Source organism: Diabrotica virgifera, chromosome 5 (genome assembly GCF_917563875.1).
Source record: "Diabrotica virgifera virgifera chromosome 5, PGI_DIABVI_V3a".
Lineage (NCBI taxonomy): Eukaryota > Metazoa > Arthropoda > Insecta > Coleoptera > Chrysomelidae > Diabrotica > Diabrotica virgifera.
In genome coordinates, this window is record NC_065447.1 from 246,862,946 (window position 1) to 246,889,112 (window position 26,167).

General features: G+C 33.9%; 1 protein-coding gene across 1 annotated transcript in view; it reads right to left on the reverse strand.

Moving 5' to 3' along the window:
- The window catches only part of LOC126884768 (uncharacterized), a 41,327-nt gene extending 20,405 nt beyond the window's left edge, over positions 1–20,922 (reverse strand). The window contains exons 1-4 of the mRNA XM_050650986.1: positions 20,684–20,922; positions 4,115–4,259; positions 1,536–1,725; positions 802–998 (exon numbers count right to left, since the gene is read on the reverse strand). Coding sequence (XP_050506943.1) covers positions 802–998; positions 1,536–1,725; positions 4,115–4,259; positions 20,684–20,744 — 593 coding nt within the window. The 5' untranslated portion in view covers positions 20,745–20,922. The remainder of the gene's footprint in view (positions 1–801; positions 999–1,535; positions 1,726–4,114; positions 4,260–20,683) is intronic.
- Between the last annotated feature and the right edge of the window lie 5,245 nt (positions 20,923–26,167).

The window sequence follows — 26,167 nt, forward strand, 5'->3', positions numbered from 1 at the left end:
TAAGAGCCGCTTTTAGAAGGATGTCCAAAGTATTATGTAACAGAGACCTAAAATTGGCATTAAGGATCCGACTACTTCGCTGCTACGTGTTCTCGGTCTTATTGTATGGTGTCGAGTCTTGGACTGTGAGTAAAATCGAACTAAATCGCGTTGAGGCTCTCGAAATGTGGTGCAAGAGAAGAATTTTAAGAGTTTATTGGATGGAGAAGATTCGAAACTACACAATACTAGAATATCTCAGCAAGACTACTGCAATTATAAAAAGCATCAAGAAGAGATAGCTGGATTATTTCTGACATTTAATGAGAGGTCCCAAATATAGGTTGCTACAAAATATTATTTAACTGAAAATAGCAGGCAAACGCAGTCCAGGACAAAGAAGAACTTCATGGTTGATTTAGGGTGGCAATAAATAAAATTAAGATACCTGTTATGGTAACCAAAAATTGCGTTACGTAATACGTGAACGCCCCATTAAGGTGCGTTACGTAGGGGGGAGGGGGGTTAAAAATCTTCAAAACCGCGTTACGTAATACTTGAACGCTACCCAACGTTCTGAAAGGATATGGTACATGAAGAATAAGAAAATATCAGCCCATCTCGAAAAAGAGTCCTGCGTACGCCAATCACGAGAAAATTTTTATTTCATTGCCCCCACCTTGCAAGGTTGCTGGATCCGCCGGTGATAGATACATACATAATAATATGTAACAGAAAAAAGTAAACAGAACGATGTTTTTATATTATATGATACATAAGAATCAATATAATAATAGATTTTCATTTTTTTTTTCAACTTACCTTATGTAATTACCTTCGATTGTCTTTCTATATTTTCTTACATGGGGTCCGTCCATGGGCCTTCCGTTCACGTACCACGTTATATTAACAGCTGGATCCGATTTTTCTGAGGAACAAGTTGCTTTGACATAATCTCCTAGTTTGTATCTAGATTTGGTTCCAGTGATCAACGGATCTGATACAGGAGGATCTACAACCTTAAAAGAAATCATCAGATACAAAAATTGTAGATTTTCAAAACGAAAAAATAACCCGCAATTACGCAGCAAAAATGTATAGTGAAATTAGCAAAAATGTATGTTTTTATCCTTTTTATATCCTGTTATAGCCTTACAATCTATAGAGCCTTACTATAGAGGTATGAAATTTCATATACAAGGGATCTACCTGTTTTATGGAATAATCACTTGTTATTGTAACTTCACACCTCGAACAGTAGGACCCCGCGCTGAGCTGAATATTAATGAGTTTCTTAGAAAGATTGTAAGACTATATAATATAGTAAATGGAATTCCAGAGTAGAAATTTTCTTAATTTTAAAAACTTCATCCTCCCACTTCCACCTTTCCGTGGACTTCTACACATGAAGAAATCTAGCCGCTATAATATTTAAAACGAGAGTTTGTCAGTTAAAATATTGCTGATAAACATAAAAGTTAGTGCAAATTTCAGAAGGCACAATGATTTATATATCAAGTAAACTAGAGAAGGCTTGAAATATCTGAGGAACTTACTTCTAAATCTGCAGTTTTCATATCAGTGAAGAAGCTGGGTTGATCTGCAGTAACCTCACAACTATAGCCTCCGTTGATGGCTCTAGTGGCATGTTTTAAGACCACTCTTGTAGCGTTGGAACGTTCAGGTACTACGTGAAAACCTTTCAGCTTGAAGGGCTTTGCATGATGTTCACCAGTTAGAGTATATCTGGAAAAATAGTTTATTTAAAATTAACAGTACTTACAAAGTTATTTGGACAACGCACCACAACACGCTGGAGGGACAACATTAAACGAATGTCCAAGAAATGGCAACAAGACACACAGAACCGTGGAGAGTGGCTAAAAATGGGAGAGACTTATGTCCAGCAGTGGACGGAAGAGATTGCATGATGATGATGACGTGAGGAAGTTATTTTAAATTTTCATAGTTGTCACAATTTCCAATTTTTGGATCAAATTGTAGATTTGATCGTTTTCTAATCTGTTTTCTAATCATAATCTTCCACATAATTCTTGTTGCAGGAACTAACCATGTCTGTTCTGTACATATAGATCCCATTTCGCTGTGTTAAATTTACTCATAAAACATAATACAGAGAAAGCATTGGAATACAACAGAGTCGCATGTTTGATTTAAAGAAGGCACTTAACAGAGTAAGACATAAAGATATGATATGGGTGATTCGCCAAAATAGACGGCAATTTCGAGGTAGAGAAATTTAATTTAAAACATGCTTTAGAATTAGTTCATTTTTAAATATTTTTTATAAAATGAGCTATTCAACTTACCCATGATACCAGCAGAGATCATTTTTAAATATTTTCCGAAAAACGGAAATGTGACTTCGGAGTTGACTAGGTGTCCACGGTGTTGACGTAATTCTCTGTTAATTGAAATTTATGATCGTAACAATTAAATAAAAATTGGTATGTAATAAAACTATACAAAACACTTCCATTTTGATATAAGCTACTACAGAAAAACATGAAAAATGGGTAAAATATCAATTGCGTCGGAGTTGATTTAGACCGGCCTTCGTGTTGACAAAACTTTCCAATATGTAGCCGTGTCTTCTCCGTTAAACTTCAAAAATCTAATCTGCTTTTGAACACAATATTGGCATTTCCTTTCTATACATTCTTCAGTCTTTTCTGCGCAACATAATGATTTGTTATCCGCTTCCACGCATGAGCTTCATGTTTTCACATAATGTGCATACATAGACAGATGTCTCTTTTATCAACATTAGAGAAGACTACCCAAAATGGTATATTCTTACAGAAATAAGCAAAGCTGCATGAAATATTACTTTCTTTCATAAAATCTTTATTTAACGATTTTGGGGGTTTTCGCCTTCATTTTTCCGTCGTACTCCAGTGTATACGAGCCATTTTCTATAAAAAGAAGATAATATTACCAAACGACCGAAACATCTTGAGAGCTTACCCAGTAACCCTTTTCCTATATCAGACTAAATTTAAATTGTATTTTTTTAGTTTAAGAATGACCACTCACACACTCTCAACAACTCCGAGGCACGTTCGTCAACTCCGAGGCACGAATGGGCTTCGGTGTTGATGATTTCATACATTTTTAATTCTAGTTTCTACAAATATTAAAAATAATTCTGCTTTATTCATGGGGTGTCAAGAAAACTTTATAGCGCATACTTAAAAGAAAAACTTATTAAAAAAATTAGCAAAATTAAGTTTTTACGAAGGCTTCGGTGTTGACTGTATAAAAACATACGCTTAGCTTAAGAAACTTTGAAAAAATTGTCTATTGTCTATTGAAAATAATTGTCTATCTATATCATGTTCGTCCACTTTCTTCCACAATTTGGGTTAGACTGAAGCGTTCCTCTCTTGTCAAGCTGCCTGCAATACAGTATAGTGTAATTTGGCCTAAATTTTCATATATTTTCATGAAGCCTCGGTGTTGATGCACAACGTTGGTTACAGTTTTTAGTAGTACATTTTTATGGTTTAATTTTAAAAATGAAAGTTATTAATTTGACAGTTTTATATTACATTGGGATTTTATTTAATTATTGATAAAATAATCTGCACTTTTGTAACTTTTCAGTGTGTAATACCATAAAACAGGTCAAAAACAAGGTTGGTTACAGCCTCGGAGTTGATATTTTGACATTAAAATTGCATAAAATGCTTGTAAAAATACTTTTTTTAAAATTAATGTTAAGTGGCTTATATTCATCTATTGTATAACTTAACTTTGGCAACATAATTTGAAACAAAGTATGTAAAGGACTTAAGATAAAAGCGAGTTACACAATATGCCGCTTATTTTGGCGAACCACCCATATATATCTTTTATAATAAAGAAATTCCGCTGGATATTGTAAAAACAATTGAAATCGTTTATCACAACAATTAGATTTAAGTCAGAATATATTATGTAAAACTTACAGAACCTGTAGATAAAGACAATGGCATAAGACGGGGGAATTCACTAAGCCCTACGCTATTTAATCTAATCATGAATGAATGAAGTCATAAAGATCATCAATAAAGGAAGAGGGTGCAGAATTTTCTCTCTAATGAGTTATAACAATTTTTACAGTCTTGCTTACCTATAAAACTCCGAAGAATTATGGTACCATTTGAGAGAATACAACTTATCGCCTTCCAAGTCGAATAAGCATTGCAAGATCACTTCATGGCCTTTAAGTACTGCTTGAGGAACATCTATTTTAACTTCTTTAAGGCAAATACAGTCTAAAACAAAATATATATTTAAATATTAGACAAGTATCACGTAATTTAAATTTCTTGCTTGACTGTCCCTCTCTCACAAAGAAACATGAATACTTTGTGAATTTAGACTGCTGGCCCAAAAACATGATAATTTTGAGGTCTCCATAACAATATTATTAAAAAATATCTGAGTCGCTCAAAAGTAATTATTGGATTGACACTGATGTCAGAAAGGTATCTTGAGGTTCAAAAACGGCTGTATGTGTGCTTTGTCGACTATAGAAAGACCTTCGACCGCATCAAATACGGAAAATTGATTGAGGTGCTAAAAGAAGTAGGGCTGGACGGACACGGCATAAGTAATGCATACTGGAACCTGGAACCACACATGATGCCTTCGAAAAGAGAACGGAAACACCAATTACATAAACATAGAACGAGGGGTGCGTCAAGGGTGCATTTTGTCCTCCTATTATTTAATGTAGGTATATGCCGAACATATAACCAGATCTTCTCTTGAAGATCGCCCTGAAGGTGCCAAAGTCAATGGATTCATCATTAACAATGTAATATATGCAGATGACAGCTTAGAATTAGCGGAAACAGAAGACCAACTAATATAATAATGGATCATATCAGAAGAAAGTCACAAGCTGGGCTTGGACATTAACCCCAAGCTGTCAGTCACAATAAGATTGAGTACACTAAAGTGTCATGTATGGTCTCTATTACTGTATGGCTGTGAGACCTGGACAGAGCCTATTTTACTTTACATCAGGCCCGAGGCACTACTTAATTTTCGGGCCCCTAACTTAAAAAAATTTAAATTTTTAAAATTGCAATTTTTAATTAATAAAATTTTTAATATTTAATATATATATTGCAATAAATAAAATTTATATTTCAATAATTAAAAATTGTTTGAAGTGCAAAAACTACCGTGGAGTTTCTCTATACTATGTACAGCATATAATGTCTTCAGTAAAGTATATTATAAACCAGCGGCTCCAACCACTAGCAGAAAATATTATTGGAGAGTTTCAGACAGGCTTCAGACGGGGAAGATCGACAATGGACCAAATATTTATAGTCAAGCAGGTCTTTAGCAAATCATGGGAACACGGCATTGATGTTCACAACGTGATTGTAGACTTCAAACAGGCATACGACTTAGTCGAAAGGAAGAGACTATACCTACCTACTTTGGCAAAATTCGCAATACTACACAAGCTAATTAATCTTATTAAAGACACAATGGATGAAACTTAGGCATGTGTATGAGCACAAAACGACCTGACAGACTTTTTCAAAATCTCGCAGCGATTGAAGCAAGGAGATGGGCTGGCCCCAACTCCCAACATTGTTTAACCTGGCACTGGAGTATGCGGTTAGGTAAACGCAGACTGGACGAGGAAACCTACTGATTAACAGAACCGTTCAACTGGCCGCTTATGCCGATGATATTAATATTATGAGTAGAATATCAACAGGAGCATAAGAAACATACGCAGAGTTAAAAACACAAACGAAAAGGCTAGATTTGGAAATTAACACAGAAAAAAACAAAAATAATGATACAGGCGAGAAGAAATATGCTCGTAGTCCCACAAAACATTATACATGAAGATGAAATTGAAACGGTTGGAAAATTTACATACCTGGGAGTAGAAATATATGCCGATGGATTAGAAGTTAGAGAAATACGGAGGAGAATAACCCAACAAACATTTTAAGTTGATTTAACGTTTCATCAGCTAATTTTAGAAGCTTGCATGTTGAACAAAGGTAGTCGATTAATTTGTTTATGCATCTGTTCAGTTTCTAAACAGGCGAAAAAGGAGAAGATAATCAGCTTAAAGCTGAATAAAGTAGCATTTATAAGCGCTTCTTCAACTTTTATATGGCTATTCATATTGCTACTGTACCACTTCTGCAAAATGAAGAAATACTTATTCAGTTTCTAAACAGCTTTACTTTCAGCCTTTGTTCAGCTGCTTTTGACCAATTTTCACGTGTTATATAATTTGTTTCCTTGCTGAAAAGTAGCTTTTGCAGATATTATACAGTCTATTTTTCAACTCTTCTTCAGCTTTTTATAAATAAAACAAAAATGTTTTTTTTTTATATATTTATTACGATTTATTATCGACATTAGCTTTCTTTTAACTTCAATTTCACACTTATTTTATTATTTTATTTAAAATCGTAATACTTACTTTTTTTATTTTATAGTGTCTTCTGTGCGATTTGAACCTGCTACCTTTCGATCCATATATCACTGCCTATCCCACTGAGCTAATCTGGCACTTACCAAAAATGTGTATTTTATTGTATAAATGAAAAGCTTTGGAAGCTGAACAACAGCTGAAATAAATTTGAAGAAGCGCTGTTTATTTGTCGAACAAAAGCTGAAAATAATTATTGGAATTTTAGTTGAATAACTTCTGAATACTTGCTACAAAAGTAAACAACGCCACATTCACTAAATTTTAGCTGAATTGAGATTGATTATTAGCAGAACAAAACACTCCTGGGATTTACCGCGAAAATACTGTCTTGTCTGTAAACGGAGATCAAAATTTATTTGTTTTTCCTATTTTTATAGTGATTTTTGCGTAAGTTTTAAGTCAAAATGAATAATTGTAATCCAGGTAAGTACGTTGTTTATTATTTATTCTTTAAGTATATAAAGTGTTTGTAAAAATGGATATTAATAATTATCAATATTATACATTTAAAAAAACATTTATACATTTAAACAAAAATTATGAGAATAAATGTAGCACTTGATAACATTCCCCCTTTTCTTAATTTCTGGCTGTAAACTTGTCTTTTTTGTATCATTGCTCAATATTAAACTTCTTTCGCCAATTCTATTAACAATTTGATGCAAACTGTTATATATTTCCTTGGCGCAATAATTTTTTTAGTTGAAATAATGTATTCTCAAAATGGTACGTAGATATTGTAAAAAGTTGTCCAAATCTATTAACATCATCAACCACATGTTCTAAGTTATAAATGTTGCTTGTAATAAATTGTACGCCATAAATAATCTTAAAATCATCTATATATTTTTCAAACATTAATTGGGCAACCGAACGATTTTCAGCATACATGTCAGAAGAACATATTCTAACAGCAACAAAAAGAAGTAAAAAATGTTTATAAACGTCAGTGTTCAACACATCTTTTAAAATAACAATTCCAATATAATTAAGAAAATTGCGCCATTCTACTCCTTTCCAGTATGCCAGGCAATCTAATCCTCTTGTGGAACGATGAATTTCAGATGGAAGTTTCACAGATATTAAATGTTTGGAGATCCTCTCAATATCACGAGCACATAGCTTACTTGAGAAACCCATAGAACCATCTTTCCATCCTGTTAGACAACGCTTCATCACACCTAGCTCTAAAAGATGTAGTTCATCTGCTACTATAAAATCCTGCACCATGTCAACTTCGGAAATTTTCAAAATTGGTGACTCTTGCCCTTTATGTTGCTTACAATAATGTTTACTTCTGAATTTTGCATCAGTTCTAAGAGGACATTTTATATCAGGAAATACAACAGTTCGAGAAAGATAAGAATATTCGCCTTCAGTAGTGCATTTAAGGCATCCATTAATCCCATTGAAATTGACTACACCTGTAAAATAAACTAGTCAATTTAAGCAATAATTAAAAAAAACAGATACCTTTAATAAATGCCCGTGCAGGTGAATCGCAGATAAAGCATCTAATTTTTATGTGAATCATATGCCCATTAACACAGAGTCCATTTGATTGCAGCCGCTTAACATCCTCAACAAAAGGCTCCAAAAATTCCTTTATATCTAGAGGCTTGTTATTTCCATGGAAAATGCCAACAATCATAGGTTGTATATCAGGCATTTCATATATGCTACATAAAATTGGCCAAAACTGACGTTTGGAACTTTTTTTTATATTGGCAACCCATCTATATTTACATTGAGCTGTATTAACATGTCTTTTGACAAGTTTTTAAAAGTGTTCGTTAGACAAACGTCAAGACCTTGATGCCAATAATATTCTCCACCCTGTATAACTTTACAACTTTTTTTCGTATTTTGTGGCGTTTTTAATAATGTTCTAGCATCGATAAATAAACTAGAATCATACTGTCTCTTGATTATTTGTAGGAGATCTTTTAGAGCTGCATGTGTAATATTATGTCGGATTGCCCAATTTCCTAATTCGGTACTTAAACAAGGCAATAATTGCGTTTCAGTATCTTCTGTTTTAAAAATGTCTTCATCAATAAACTGGTCACCATCATCTGATGTTTCACTGGTTTTCATTAGATTATCGTCAAGATCACTTGATGTGCTGGAAATACACTCCTGTTCTTTAGAACCTATGTAACAAATTATTTTTTATTTAAAATATACTCACAAAATTAAAACAAAATTACCTGATCCTGATGCTGTGTCGTTAGCTTTTGAATGAGAAGAAACACTACTTGGTGCATATAGATTTTTTAAAAACTCTTCATAATTTGAACGGTTTACCTTTAATTTTCGGTAATAATGGCCAGCTTTTTTTATTTTTTTTAAATTTTGAATTGATTTTTTATCCATATTTTTTAAATATTAAGTAAAGCACAGTGTATATCTTTTATCTAAATAATTAAAATTATATAGCAAATATAAGCAACTGTATAATACTTAATAATCATCAGCTGCAGAAGCCATTTTTCATCGAACTTAAGTATACACCTTTTGCAACGAATATGAACGATTTAATTAAATTAAGCTCCTTTTCAGCTTTATATCAGCTTTTATAAAGTTGCTGATTAAAAGTACTTACAAAAGTTCTGGACAAGCACTATTTCAGCCCAGAATATAACTGAATAGAGAAGGTTGAATAATGTATTATGAACTGACTTAAATAGCGCTTCCCCAGCCTCTTGTTCAGTTTTTTTTACATTATTGATCAAAAGTAGACAAAAATTCTGCAGCAGCGCTAGTTCAGCTTAGCATTCAGCTGAATAAGAAATGCTGAATACTATAATACAAAGTGCCTTAAATAGCGCTTCTCCAGTCTAATATTCAGCTTAAGTCAATTGGCTGCAAAAGGGCTTACAAATAACCTGAAGCAGTGTTTGTTCGACATATTAAACAGCAAAATAGCTTAAACAGCCTTTGTCACTTTTATGCGACTACTAATCAGCTGCAGTACTCAGTATTTAGCTTGACCAGCTATTATATGTTTGTTGGGAACACAGGCAAACAGAGCTTATTTTGCCCTCTCCTCTTTAAAAGTGTCCACCGAAATACAAGGATAAGAATCTAAAAAACCTTAATTCGACCAATAGCATGCTATGGCAGTGAAGCATGGGTCTTGAAAGAAACATCCAAAAACAAACTCGACACATTCGAAGGTAAATTACAGAGGAGAAAACTAGGACCTGTGAATTCGATACAACAACCAGCTTTTCAACTTTATAAGGAAACACCGAAACACCCGTGCCAAACTTCATCAGAATACAAAGATTGCAATGGGCCGGACATGTGATAAGAATGGGAGATGTTAGGCTACCAAAAAGAGCACTGAACGCTTGGATGCAGGGAAAGAGACCGGTTGGAAAGCAAAGAAAGCGCTGGGAAGACACAGTAAGCAGCGATGCACAAACATTTTGAGGAGTCCATGTATGGAGTGGAGCAGCGACAGGTAAATAAGGCTGGAGGCGAAAAATAAAGGAGGCCAAGGCTCAATTTGGGCTGTAGTGCCGTAGAAAAAAAAGAACAGGATGGGAGGATGAACTTCCTTTTTGCACACTGTTGTGGGTTGTAAAATATAATAATATTGCATCTTTTTGTGCCAGCCGTTCCTGTTTTCTTGATTTTTGTTTTTGAAGTTATACTTCTTTACCGGCGATATGAGGGTGAATTTTTATATGTTAAAACCTATGATCCCGGTGCATGCGCATTATAACTTTGTTCTGATTGGATGTTCAAATGACATGTCAAAAATTATTCAATATGGCGGCTGTGGTACAGCTGTAATTTGATTATTTATGGTTGTTGCGTTTTAAAATTTGTGTGAAAAGAAACAACAAACAATAGTTAATAGTTATACTGCCTTTTTAAATAGTTTTCATATAACTATATTTTTGGACTTTTGGACTATTTTGGACAAGGAAAACTCATTATAATTTGGTAAGTAGTTTTTATTATAATCATATTGTAATTATACATTTGGATTAGGTTGAAATACAGTAGAGCGTCGATTATCCGAACTAATTGGGGGACATAGGTGTTCGGAAAACCGATTTGTTCGGATAATCAAACTACAATATATTGATACATATTTATAGTCATACATATTAATCCACAAGTGAATAAAAGCCATATTTATATACCTACATATTTATTTATATCTTGATAATGACAACTAGCAACTAAACAAAAAAGTGCAGTCTTTGCAACAGCATAATTTTTTGGATACAATATTGAAGAAAATTGAAGATATTTTAAGCGTCAATTACTAACGCTTGCTCGGTATTCGAGTGCGGGACGCGGGAGTCGATAGTTCGAATAAGCGGTCGTTCGGTTGATCGACGTTCGGATAATCGACGATCTACTGTACATTTATTTTCTCAAGAATGGGGATTTTAGAGAGAAATCGCAAATTAGGTCCGATTTTTATTTTTAAATTATGATTTTTTGGCGTAGATTTATTTATCTAGTAGGTTGTAATGCTTTGATTTACATACTTAATTTGATTACCAACAAAAGTTCTACCAATCTTCATCTAATATATTGTTTTCTTACTGTTTTGTTATATTTTAATATTTTCTTCCACAAAATTTAAACTACATAATTTAATTATATTCAAAACAACTGTCAAACAGTAAAACGTTCAGTTACCCTATTTTTCCACATGACAAATAATGTGGAATTGGACGAGTGAGTCTAGGCTTCGATTACGAATCAAAGCGCCCCGAAAGTCACGGGTTCGATTCCCGATGCAAGTTTTTATTTTTTTATGCATTTTATGATTGTAAGTATATTTGTTATATAATTTTTTTTTCAGAAAATGCGTATTTAAAATTTTTGCCAACAATTATTATCGTTCAGAAATCATTTTTTCTTTGTGGCATTTTTCAATGTGTTTGTGTGCGTTTTATTCTTTTATTTTTTTAAATTGTTGGTATTGCCTTAAAAATCACATAATATGTAGTAGAAGTATAACTTCTTACGTGCGTACAAAGTACACACACACATTCTTTTTTTTTTTTCGTTTTTCACTGCCACTTAAATGTTTGTAACTCATGATAATAACGAAACGATTACTTAGTTAAGAAAAATAAGTGTTCACAGAAATTTAATAAAACGACTAGGTACTGATTAATGAATAGATTAGTTGAGCTAACTTAAAAAGAACAGGACTGAAAACTAATACAAGCAATCAATAATTTATCTTTGCAAAAAACGGCATCAAAACATCAAACTATATATTAAATTTAAAAGCGCATTTTGAATAAATATTATGACAAACACGTGACTACACCTTTTGTAAATCGTACCTCTTGTTAATCCTTCGGAGGGGTGTTTAAATTTTGTTTATTTTTAAAATGCCGACAAAGCAATCTACCTACTCTTATTGCAGTTGTATGATAAGAATGCTTTACGGTTTATGAATATAACTCTAACCAAATTTGTTATCATTTCCTGTTCGTAAAATTAAATAATTTTGAAAATTTAATTTGTTTTTTTCAATAAAAATATTCTTTTGGTGATCTTTTCGGGCCCCATTAAAATGCGGACCTGAGGCAGAGGCCTCATGGGCCTAGTGGTAAAATAGGCCCTGGACCTGGACATTAAAACAGTACATATGAATCGAAGTTAACAAATTGAATTCATTCGAAATGTGGATGTACCGCCGAATGTTAATAATAAGCTGGACCAGCAAAACTAAGAATGAAGAAGTACTGAAAAGAATGAACACATGTCCTCATCTGGCCAATACTACCAAACTTAGAAAGACGTCATATCTAGGACACATAATGCGCCATAGTGAATTTAAGCAGCTCCAGATAATATATTGCAAGGCAAGATCGAAGGTAATAGGGGTATAGGAAGAAAGAAAAAATCTTGGCAACGAAACACCAGAGATTGGACTCGCACAATAGGAAATGACTTAATTCATTAAGACCAGAACATAGAGTATAGAGAAAGGGCCTAGCCGGGTAAGATGATGAAAAATGCCCCCAACTCGATTCGAATTCCATATAGGTCACCGTTTAGCATATATAGAGAAACTCACTTTCTGAAATTTTTAGCCCCCTAGGTGGTCACGTGACCCTCCTAGAGCCTAATTAGGCTTTTTATGTTTTTATTTTTTTATCTCAGTCGCATCAAGAGCTAGCAAAAAACTTTAAATAAAAAAGTTGTAAGTTCCAAAAAGTTCTGTCCGAATTTTTTTTTATTTTTGGCGGGAAATTTAAATTTTAGGACGATTTTAAAATTTTAAATGAGTATAAAAAAATAACTAAGAAATTCGTTTCCACGAAAAAAATTTATAACGTGTATTTTTGTATAATGTTTCACCCTGAATTTTTTCAGATTTTTGAAATTGGTGAAACGTACTTTTAAAAATTAAAAACCGCATTTTTTCGTTTTTTTATACAATTTTATACATGTTGTTTAAAAAAAGGTAACACTGTCACTAGGATAGATACAAAAATGTAAAACAATTGGGGTTTGCTTAATAAAAAATTCTTGTAATGCCATTCATTTTCCAGATACAGGGCGTTGAAGCAAACAAAATTTTACACATTTTTTACGATTTTGCCGAAACTACTGGCAACATTGTAATAAAATTTAGCAGGTTTTAAGAGGTACATAGTTATTGTGCATTTTTTGACATACAATTAAGAATTTTATATTCATCATTGGCGCGCATACGGCTAATGGTCTGAACTTTTTAAAGAAAAAAAGTATCCATCCCATCTTTTCATACGGCCCTTACAAAGTATTCGAAAAGTTTCTATACAATCTACATTATACTCGTAACTCATACATCCATAAAAACTTAATTCCAACACTTTGGAAGTATTAAGATATTTTATTTTTTGCATGAAAACGGCGCGTTGTATGAAAAAAGAAAAGATAGATTTTTTGTCACAAATGCAACGAATAACTCAAAAATGATTGTTAATATGTCAGTGGCGTACTATATTTTTTCTTTAAAAAGTTCAGACCATTACCCGTATGCGCGGCAATGATGAATATACAATTCTTAATTGTATGTCAAAAAATGAAAAATAACTACTATAAAACGTGCCAAATTTTATTACAATGTTGCCAGTAGTTTCGGCAAAATCGTAAAAAATGTGTAAAATTTTGTTTTCTTCAACGCTCTGTATCTTGAAAATCGATGACATTACAAATTTTTTTATTAAGCAAACCCCAATTGTTTTTCAGTTTTTTATCTATCCTAGTGACGGTGTTACCTTTTTTAAACACCATGTATAAAATTGTATCAAAAGCGAAAAAAAAACAAAAAAATGCGGTTTTTTTATTTTTAAAAGTACGTTCCACCAATTTTAAAATCTCAAAAAATTCAGGGTGATACACTACGCAAAAATACACGTTATAAATTTTTTTTGTGAAAACGAATGTCTTAGTTATTTTTTTATACTCATTTAAAATTTTAAAATCGTCCTAAAATTTAAATTTCCCGCCAAAACTTTTTGAAACCTACAAATTTTCTATTTAAAGTTTTTCGCTAGCTCTCGATGCGGCTGAGATAAAAAATAAAAACATAAAAAGCCCAGTGGCGGCTCGTGGCCTTGGAGACAGGGTCGGCAAGGTTTTTTTATCTCCTCATATAGGTATACCATCAAACTAAAAGGTTTAAATCATCATAGGAGATTTTGTTGTTTTTTGTTTTTTTTATTTGATGTACTTGACATTCTCTCTTCTTTCATGGTGTTTCGACCATACGTGTTGATTCTTTTGAGACACGATAAATCCCGTTTATTTGAGGCAGAAATTGGTGGTAGTGGTGATAAGATAATTGATTAAGAGATAAAGATATAACAGTTTGTTATAATTAATTGCAGTACTTACTACATAGAATTATACATACATATTTTGTAACTTATCCCACTGTCTGAAAATATTTGGATCGGCATAATTTTTAAGTACCTAACTTGTTATAATAAATATCTTGGAAATTCTTTGTCGAAGGTAACTTTTAAATTTTGAATCGTCAAAGAGGTCAAAAATTTGCAAATCTTCAAAATTCGAAAAACGAGTATCTATTTGCATATATTAGTAAGTATCCAAAATTTCAAGATATACCTATTCGTTTTTTGAGATATGTATCATGTTGTTGTCTTTTTTGGAATGGTTCGGAAATATCAAGCGAGTCCACAATGTCACTGCGTATATATTGGAAACTACTATCATTACGAAAATCTCTGAGATTTTGCACCAGCTTTCGTATTCTATTTTCTGAATAAATAATGTCAGTTGACTGATTTTGAACAATAATGAATATCTTGGGCAAACTCTGTCTTAAAAATATTTAAAAGAATTTAAATTTAAAAGAAAGTTCTCAAATCGATTGCTTCACGGATCGAGGTATCGCCAATTTCAAAATCGTCGCCTTCGATAATAAAATCAAAAACTTTCAAAAGCTGTTCACGAAAATCTGCTACAGATACTAAAACTATCAGAGATAATCTGCTTAGATAAAACTAACCGAGATTTAAAATTTCATCGCGTCTGACAAACTGTTCGCTTTTTTTTCGAAACAAATTTGTTCTAAAGCAGTACCTAATCCGTTTAGGTGAGCTAAACTGGCAAGAAAAGACGATATTCTTTATTTTTTTACACGTATCATGCAAAACTAAATTCATTATATGCGCATAATAGTGAGTAAATAAAGCTCGTGATGCAATCTGTAGTTTTAACTTTTGCCTGGAGACCATGCAATTCACCACACATCACAGCAACGCCGTCATAAGATTGCCCCAGTTTGCCCTACCAATTTATTTTTGATATCAAAAAATTTTAAAAAATTCTTTCAAACATCAAAAATATATTCTGCCTTATTGCTTTTACTCACGTTTCTAAGACCTAAAAACCTCTCATAAATATTACCACGTAACGACGTAACGCTTATCGAACAACAATAATTGATAATTGTGAATGACATGATAATCAGAAGTTTCATCTACTTCCAGCGAAAAGCAAATGGTTTTCTAAATCTCAGATTCAATAACGTTATTCAAAATGTAACTATTTGATTATATGTATTAGTTCATTCTGTATTACGAATACACTTCGAATCAGAAAGTAAATATTTCTAAAACAATTTTATTATTATCTCTATAATTACTTTGATTTTTAACAAATGCTTTGCTCCATCATGTCTAATAAATAATAATTCCTGACAACTTAAAAAAATTACAATATCAATTAAACGACATAAAACGGCGTGATTATTTTTGACCATTTCTGCCGATGCGATCTGGCGATGCACTACCGACCGGCAGATTTAAATATGCCGTACCTGGCCTACGGAGAGAATGTATGTTCGCTTGCTCATCGACTTGTTATTTCGTTGAGTTTTACGTGTAAATCGTCAGCTACGGATGCGTTGGGTACGGCTAGCCGAAAAGTCAGATGAATGGCTCGGATCATTCATTTTTTGAGAAGTCTGTTATGCGCAGGGATCACTTAACGCTCGGATTGATTAAATCCTTTTAAAAACCATGAATAAAATTTAGTCTGTATTATCTGACAGATTTTTTTTACTTCACAGATACAAATACATATTAAAAAAATCTATCTATATAAATGTGTGGGTCGGCACTGCGGACCCTGCCGACCCTGACCGGCCGCCACTGAAAAAGCCTAATTAGGCTCTAGGTGGGTTACGTGACCACCTAGGGGGCTAAAAATTTTAGAAAGTGAGTTTCTCTATATGTGCTAAACGGTGACCTATATAGGAATCGAATCGAGTTGGGGGCATTTTTCATCATCTTACCCGGCTAGGCCCTTTGCCATATTGATTATATTATTACAATACACCAATGTTAAAATATTCCACGTGAGAGAAATATTCCACGAACTCTTTGTCACGATGGCCATACCACGAAAATATGGTTCCTGGAGCCAACAGATTTTTATCTTTTTAGTCGCGATTCTAAGATTTGTGCAGCATCCTTCAATAGGCCCAAGTAACTGACTAAGTCATTTAGTTCAGCTGGGATAAGCTGTTGAGGTTGGTCTGTATCAGGATTGAATTCGTCTTCATCGATTTTTCGTTTGATCTGAGATGACTGCTGTTGGACGATGTGAAGAAAAGGAGGAAGAATGGGGGTTCCTGGTCCATGATGTACAGGTCGTTTATCAGACGGTAAATCAGGATACTGAACCGTTTGTCGTCTAAGTAATATTGGTTTCATTACTTTTTTGTATTTCTTGATACTGTAAGAATTTTGAAGGCTAAATAGCTTTTGTTCATTTTCTCAGTAGCTCGACATTGAGAAACTAGACTTTTAGAAATACATCTTCTTCTTCTTCTTTTATATAGACAGTACTGCCTGTTTTTCTTCAACGGTGCCTTTCATTCTGCCCCTAAGTTGTCATTCCATCTTTTCCTTGGGCGCCCTATACTTCTTCTGCCTAACGGTGACTTGTCCCTGGCTATTCTTACTATCCTTGATTCAGTCATCCTGCTTATGTGCTCATTCCACTCTTCTTTTTCTGTTCTTTACCCAGGTATTTATATTGTCTACCCCACATATATGCGTCTGATTTCCTCACTTGTTACCCTATCCTGTAGGCCTTTTCCAGCAATCCTTCTTAAGATCTTCATTTCGTTGGTTTCCAGATGTCTTCGTGTTTTGCTTGTATCTGGTCTTGTTTCGGCCGTGTAAGTCATAACTGGCCTAATAACTGACTTATATATACGGGCCTTTGTTTCCACTCTTAGGTGTTTGTTTTTCCAAATTGTGTCGTTTAGGCACCCGGCCGTTCTACTGGCTTTAATTATTTGGTCTTTTACCTCTTCTTCGATATTGTTGTCAGCTGCTGATAGATTAATTCCCAGATATTTGAAAGTCATTACTTGTTGTATAATTTGATTGTCTCACTCCAATTTGCATCTTATTGGTTCTTTGGCAATTACTAAACTTTTTGTTTCTTGGGCTGATATTTTCATATTGATTTCTTTCTCTCTGTAGAAATACATAATGACAATTATTATTTTATACACTCAAGTCTTTTTCCAATACCTCTAAACAAAGCCCTCTAAAAACCTGTAGGTATATGATAATCTTTTGGATTATAATCCGCATCTACTTGGCATTTTTTCAAAAAGGGAAAGGAATTTTGCTGACCTGACCCATTTTTACAATTTTGGCAACAAGCCACTCAAATCTTCATTCTCGGATTTGGCTTAGTGTGAAAATTTAGTCTTTATCAGACACAAATATCTACATAGTCCTGTATACTTGACAGAACATACAATTATGTATACAGTAAATATGAACGGAGCTGCATTTGCCAAAACCTTATGCAAACTAAGTAAACTACAAGTGGATTATTATACTGCAGTGGAATTTGTTAGAAATAAATACGTATCATTTATAATATCTTTAAAAGAAAAAATAAATATTAGTCAAGCCTAGAATCCAAGTCGATAAAGATGAGGTGATAAACCGTAACACAAGCTATAGACCGTTTGGATCGCCAACCTTAGAAAGGAGACAGCGTAATAAGAAGAAATAATAGAAATAAAAGACGTTGATGGAGTCTGGAACAACCTCAAAGAAACTATTATATCAGGCATCCTTAACATCTTGAACAGCCACATCTAGTTGCTAAGAAAAAGTGGATGACACGAGAAAATTTAAATTTTATGAATGAAAGAAGAAAATATAAAGAAAAACACAATTTTCTTCTTCTTAAAGTGCCCACTGCTCAATGGAGGTTGGCTACTACAATTGCAAACTCTTCTCTGTCTTCAGCTGTTATTATTAGCTGTTCAAAATTTAGCGCTGTCCATTGTCAGATGCTTCTTAGCCACAATAGTCTTTTTCTTCCTAGTCATCTCTTTCCCTCGAGCTTTCCGTTCCCTATTAGTTGAGCATATTGGTACTTATGATTTCTCAGTATGGGCCTAGGTATGATGTTTTTCTACCTTTCACTATGTTGAAAAGTTCTCTTTCCTTGCCTATATTCTATGCAACACTTCTTCGTTTGAGGTAGGTATATGGGATGCCCATGAAATTTTTAGGATTCTCCGGTAGATCCACATTTCAAAGGCCTCCAGTTTATTTAAGGTTGATGTTTTAAGAGTTCATGTCTCAACTGCATAAAGAAGAGTCGACCAGACATGTAGCATTTTGATAAACGTAGTCGAATTTCGAGTTTTATTCGAGAATCACAAATCAGTTTTCTATTTTTTCGAAAGATTTTCTGGCCTGTTCTATTCTCGATCGTATTTCTAGATCAGGATTAAGGCTGCTATCGATTTAACATCCCACGTACTTAAATCTCTTGACCTGTTCTAACATGTGCCCGTTTATTGTGCAAGGTTTAGGTAGGTACATTTTGTTTTTTTTTTCGGATTGACATCACTTTGGTTTTTTATTGTTTATTTTCATACCAAAATTGCTGACAGATCGAGTTGGTCTTGTCGATGAGTCGTTGTAGACCAAAGTAGATCAACACCTTATCATCGGCGTATCTGATGCTTTATTTACGCCATTCACCTTGACTCCATCCTCGGAATTCTCCAGTGACAGGGCCGCCGAAAGGGATGAGCAGGCCCCGGTAAGAAGTGAAGAACGGGCCCTCGACAAAAAGTGAAGAGCGAAAAAAATTGTTTAATTTTTATAGAAATAAAATTATCAATAATAAATAATAAAAAACATTTCAAATATAAGTACCTAACTTTGATTAAATTTTGATTATATTTTTATAATAGTGAAAATATTTACAATACCGGTACTTTTCGAGTTTTTTGTATATCGCATGATTTTATCAAATCATTCTCAATGCACAAAGTTGCTAGGCCAGTTAACCGATCCTGTTTCATAATAGATCTCATAGCATTTGTTATGCGAGAAAGAAAACTAAAAGACCTTTTTCTTTTTGCGACTACCTCCGGTAATGTGTAAAATATTATTGACGCTATAACGACGTTAGGAAATAATGATTCCAATTTGGGATGTTTGGTTTTATTAAGTAAATCTATTGGAGAAAGTTGAGATTCACAAACATTCTCCTTGTATATCGCTCTATCGTCTTCTTTATAAAACTCTCGCAATATATCAATTTTTTTTCAATTTTATTTACTTTATTTTTCAACAAAAAAACCAAATAACTCGAAAATATTAAGTTAGTGAAAAAACTGTATAGAACAAAAGTTGCTTAGAATTAATCAGTTTATCCACTTCCGGACTTATTTTAAAGATGTTTTTTTTCACCCCCGAAAAGGGGTGAAACTCACCCCCAGGGTAAAAGCAGACATCGGCACAATATCACTTGTTTTGTTTGACATGTTAGCTACGTGTATGCCAAATTTCATGTCAATCCAAGTGTTTTTTTTTAATTTAGAGCAAAAACCGTGAGTGAACGTACTATAAACCGTTATTTTTGCTATAATTTATTAATAACAAAGTCGGAACGTAGTTTAAGCTAGCACGACTAGCGGCAATCGATTTAGCGTATAAAAATACTATGAAAAAGACTACAAACTTGCTGTAGATAGCGCATTTCGAGCTTTTCGGCGAATAAACTATTATTTTGTTATCAATAAAATAAGAACATATTTTGAGTAATCGCGACTAGTCACATTCGATTCAGCGACCAAAAATACACCAGACAAGACCTTAACACTATCAATTTATTTACAGGGGTTCTAATAATTTCTGAAAAACACCTAAATTTACAATAATTTGTTAATAACAATTAAACGCACCACATTTGGGCTTCCAGACCACTTCCATTGGATTCAGCAACCCAAAAAACCTATAATACCACCATCAAATCACGGCGACTTAAAAGTGTCCACGGCCCACGGAATCCCCTATGTTGCGACTAGACTATAATCTACAGTACCTACTGCCTACTGTGCTTACTAGATACTTTTTTGCCTAGTGTGCTATGGTTAAAGATAAATATAATGATTATGGATAAAACAACGAACTTATTTAATTTTATGATTTAAAAATATTTCAATACCTATTTGTATTGATTTATTTTAATAAGTAGTAATATATTTTGTAACCAATTTGGTATTTTAATCTGCCCTTCAATTCCCGTTGCAATCACATGGTTTGCTATAAAAAATATCAACTCACACGTTACCCCACGCCCATGCTTCCCGAGCAAAAATATGAGCAGACCTACAAGAATTCCAAGAACGTCAATCCAGACTTTTGTACTCACCTCTAAACAAGCAGCAAACTACAAAAATTCCAGCAAAAAATCGTATCCCATCAAAAATCATGTTGAATGCTCGTCACGTTCACATTAAGACACTAAAATTGGGGCTATTACAAGCTTTTCTCAGTCTTTCGTCCAGCGTTCGCCGACACAATTGGGTCGGAAACCACTATCATCCGAAGAGTTGGAAATTCTTGCATTCCAGAGCGCATATTTTGCCATGCTCGCCGCTGCGCAAACCCTCCAATTCGATTTTGTACATTGAATCATTCCCTGGGGGATAGGGGGTGGCAGATGACGATAACAGGGTGGAGAATTGATTTATTTGTTTGCGGCTTGGAAACAATAATCAGAGCGCCGGGTTCAAAGACAGGAGCGGATACGGTGGAGGGTGCATAAATACGTGATTTGTATACAGGGTAATATCCAATAATTGCTTTGTTTTGGATCATTGGAAAATATGAATAAATTTGCGACTACTTTTAATCCCTAATCAATGACAAACATTTGGTGGTGCTATTCAAGAAAATGTAAACAACAGGAACCATTCCCGAAGAATGTTAAAATCAATATTTAATCCAAATTTTAAGAAAATTCTAAGCAGTCTATGAGACCTTAGACTAGAAAAAGAAAATAAAAAGTAACAGAGGATTACAAAATGGAATTCTTCTTCTTAAGATGCCGTGCATTTTGCATAGACGTCTAAGATACATCATTTTGTCAAGTGAGATGTTAGATGGCCAGGATTAAATTATTCTATTTTTAGCAACATTGCGAAGCATTTTATAACTGTGGATTCCTGTACATTGACGAATATTTCGCAGCCATGACATCTTTACGTCGTAGATCTCTTCCCCTTTATCTTCCCTTCTAGTACTAGGTATATAGTTACTGAAAAGTGAATAGTATAGTTCTCCCCGTAATAATGTGCCCTAAATATGCGGTCCTCTTACTTTTTACATAATCAAAAATACTTTCTCATTTCTGACTCTCTCCTTTCATGATAAGCATTAGACGCAGGCACCACATTTAAAAAACAAGTTTGTTAGAAGTTCTGGCCTTTAACGCCCATGCTTCCATTCCGTACAAGAGAACATAGATGCGAACTTAACACTTTAGCATCTTGTATTTCAGATTGAAATCCCACCTGAGGGTGCATAAATACGTGATTTGTATACAGGGTAATATCCAATACATAATTGCTTTGTTTTGGATAATTGGAAAATATGAATAAAGCGACTACGTACTTTTAATTCCTGTAAATAGATGATCAATGACAAACATTTGTGGGGTTATAAAATGTACGCAAATGGAATCATTCCCGAAAAAGGTTAAAATCAATATTTAATCCAAATTTTAAGAAAATGCAAAGTAGCCTGTGAGTTTGGTTTAGGGCCGGTTGTTCAAATGCTAATCAAGAAGTTGATTATAATCAAGTCCCTTAACAACCATCAAATAACAAAATCCGTGTTCGTACAATTTTACTAAAAAAATGATTTTATTAACGTTTCGACGTCCAAATCGGATGCCATTGTCAAAATACAACGGCATTCGATTTGGACGTCGAAACGTTAATAAAATCATTCTTTTAGTAAAATTGTGGCTTATTTCCCATGTGGCTTATTTCTCATAATTGTAATCAATTCTGTTTTTAGCAACCCAATCAAAGTTGACATTGACAGTTGGTGACAGTAATTAAATATTTGATAATGATCAGTTGATTCCATTTTTGATTAGCGTTCGAACAACCGGCCCTTATAGCCTGCGGACCAAGGCGTCATTATATTAGTGTCTATGAAGATCTCTATATTTCTCTCTTCAGTTTTGACCCTCCAGAGGAAGTGTACAGTGGTCATCGTAATGTCGTATATTGTTCGTCTCCATAGATCTCTTTCTCTCTGGTCATTTCCGTTAACTCATGCATAGGTCTTTTTGATATTCATGTATTGTGGTCGATCCATCTTGTTGCAGATCTTTCTCGTGATCTTCGGCCTTTTACCGTTTCTTTGGGTGTCTCCCTGAGAGACCGAATCCCAAACGAAGAAATACGCCGTAGAACAAAAACAACAGACGCCGTTGAAAAAATCGCGTCGCTAAAGTGGAATTGGGCAGGACACGTCGCCAGATTGTGATGGATTGTATATATGCCGATGGATGAAAACGTATTGTCGAGTGGAGGCCACGAGAAGAAGCACTACGGAGCAGAGGAGACCAGATGGGCTGACGATCTGAAGCGTATTGTCGGCAACTGGATGCAAACCGCACAAAACAGAGACAGATGGAAAATGCTGAGGGAGACCTATATGTCCAGAAATGGACGCGTAAGGGTTGATGATGACTTCGGTACACCCGTGGGTGTATACCTACTGATATTCCAGTAGTCAACTTGACATAACTTATTGCCTTACCTCACAATTATTGTTTTCAATACGGGTTACAAGGATACAGGATTTTGGTTACAGGATGTTGAAAATATTATGGATCCAACGAGTTACGAATGCAGAAGTGCTAACAAGGCTACAAAATAAGGATTGCGATGTGATAATGAACATCAAAACAAGAAAAGCTGGAATATTTGGGCCACATTTACTAGAGGTGCGAAATATGAGATATTAAGGCTCATAATGCAGGGAAAAATTAAGGCGAAAAAATCCATAAATAGGAGAATTTCCTGGCTAAGAAACTTAAGAGAGTGGTACAGTTGCAGCTCAGTAGATCTTTTCAGAGGCGCAGCCAATAAGGTACCAATAGCTGTGATGATAGCCAACCTCCGACAGGAGAAGGAACTACAAGAAAAATAATGGGTTACAAACCGTTAGCAACTTGTCAGTTCGATAGCTTTAAACCTTAAGCCGACCACTCACGATACTGCGACGTCGTTCAATTTTCTCGAATTTGACTACATAATTGACAACAATTTTGGACAGCTTGTATATTAGTGCACCCAATAGCTTGACATGTAACACCGTTGCCATATCCTCAATTTTTTCATAAAGTTACATTTAAAAAATAAAGTAAACTGTTTTATTTTGTTTTTAATACAAATAGCTCAAAAGAGGCATTTTAATCATAAAAAAGTAGATAAATCAAACATATGAATGATTATAATAAATTGAAAAATAGTTTTGAGTAAAGTAAAGTTTTTTTGTAGTAAAGAAAAGAGGGACGTTCTCACAAACAATTTATTTTACCACTGACGACCGGTTTCGCTGTTTACAATTTATACAGCATCATCAGGTCCGGTTAAAGTAAAATCAAATGCTACAAACAACAAAAAACCTTGTATAGTAAGTATACTCGTACTTTTGCTTGCCACTGCACATGAATGCGTGCATGTTTGTGAGTATGAGGATTGTACACCATGCGCACATACATGTGGGTATTCATGTACATGCCTGAACATATGTACTTTGATATTGGCTGTATCATTAAATTTTATTTAAACCAGACCACCTAACTAACTCTGGTTTTTTGTTGTTTGTAGCATTTGATTTTACTTTAACCGGACCTGATGATGCTGTATAAATTGTAAACAGCGAAACCGGTCGTCAGTGGTAAAATAAATTGTTTGTGAGAACGTTTCTCTTTTCTTTACTACAATAGTATGGACTCACACATGCAACCCATTCATTATTTAAAGTTTTTTAATACAAAAAGCTCAAAAGAGGTATTTTAAATAAGAGTTACCTTAAAATTGTTATAAAAAATAAGATCAAGCTGATAAATAAAAAGATAAATTGTATAACTGTTTTTAAATCAAAGATAATTTAAATTGTTATAAAAAAGTAGATAAATCAAACAGATGAATGATTATAATAAATTAAAAATAGGTTTATAGTTCTTTGTTCTTGTGTAGGTATATTTTTAACATTGATTGAAATTATACAAGAAATAAACGACAAAAGTACAACACTGTGACGCACAAACAACATAATATTCAGATGCTACATTTTAGGTAGGGTGCACTAATACACAACCTGTCCAAAATTTTGATCGTGTGTGACCGTGCATCCAACAAAATCGTACAATTTGACTACAGAGAGACCGACATGTCAGCTAAAGTACTGTAGAATTGATATGGTCCTTTTCATAGGCATTTTTCCGTGCGTCACAAATGATAGAAAAAAAGGTAAGTCCGTCATAATACACATTTATTCTAACATGACATTTTAGTTTATTGCATTTATAAAACAAATCAATTGTGTTTATTGCATTTATAAAATGGTATTTTCTTTGATTTGTATAATCTTATAAATTGTACAGATTATATTCGTAGAAATAAATATTATATATGTAATTCGTAAATAATTTTCGGCAAAGCGACCTCTATTTCTACGCTCTGTACTTTTATTCGCACTTTTAATTATATTGGCCAATTATATTAGTCCTGGTTGCTGGATAATTGTCAAGACCATAGTCCAAAAAAATAATAAGAAGAAAAAATAAGATGCAGGTTATGTTTAGCAAACGTAAACAATTGTATGTAGTAAATAAAATCAGTTATTAAAATGCAGTACTGCAAGCAAAATACAATTAATTAAATTTACCTTTATATAATAATTGCATATCATATCAATATTGTGGAGCAATATATAATTTTTCTGCGTCAATGACAGAAGGTATGAAATATACGTCAATTTGACAATTTCAATTGACAATATGAATTATTTAAGATAGATGCAATATTTCTCCGCGACTCGCGCACGGTCGTTTCTCGTTTCCCTTTCCAAGTACTTGCACACCGCGAATAGCGCCATATATTATCTACAACTAGAATAAATGTTTGTAATCACGGACGTGCCTTTTTTTCTGTCACAATTTAATGCGTTAGAAAGAAATCGAAAAACTGTGACGCACTCAAAGATGCCTATAAGAAAAAGATTATCATCGACGATTTTGTCAAACAACACCGCAGTACTGTAAGTGGGCGGCTTTACCTTTCCCCAGCATATTGTCTGCTGCGATTGTGATTGAATAAGACAAATTAGGACTTGGTGCTTCTTACGATACAGTTCTTTAAGAGTACTTACTAGTTCTTTTTATTTTAATTCTTATAACTGAGATAATTAGTCGGTTACTTACCTGCGTAAGCAGTCCCGGCGCTGGGTTATAAGGTTCCCGCACACAAAACTAGCAGACACTCTTAGATTTTTAAATTAGTATTTTGCATAACACCATCAGAAAAAATCTCATTTTGGAGCCCCCAAACAGCCCAAGTGAGTGGTATCAAGGGTCTCTTGATATCACTCCCGGAGATTTCGGAGCCAGGACGTTCTTCTTCGGCCTGGTCCCCTTCTTCCGGCGATCTTGCCCTTATCATGTGTAGAAGGTTATACCTCTCTGGATGTCTCATTACATGGCCGAAATATTGCAACTTTCGAATTTTTATCGTTTGTTACTTCTGTGCTCTTATTCATTTGATGTAAAACCGTTTCATTTCTTATTCGACCAACCCAACTGATCCGTAATATTTGTCGATAGATCCAC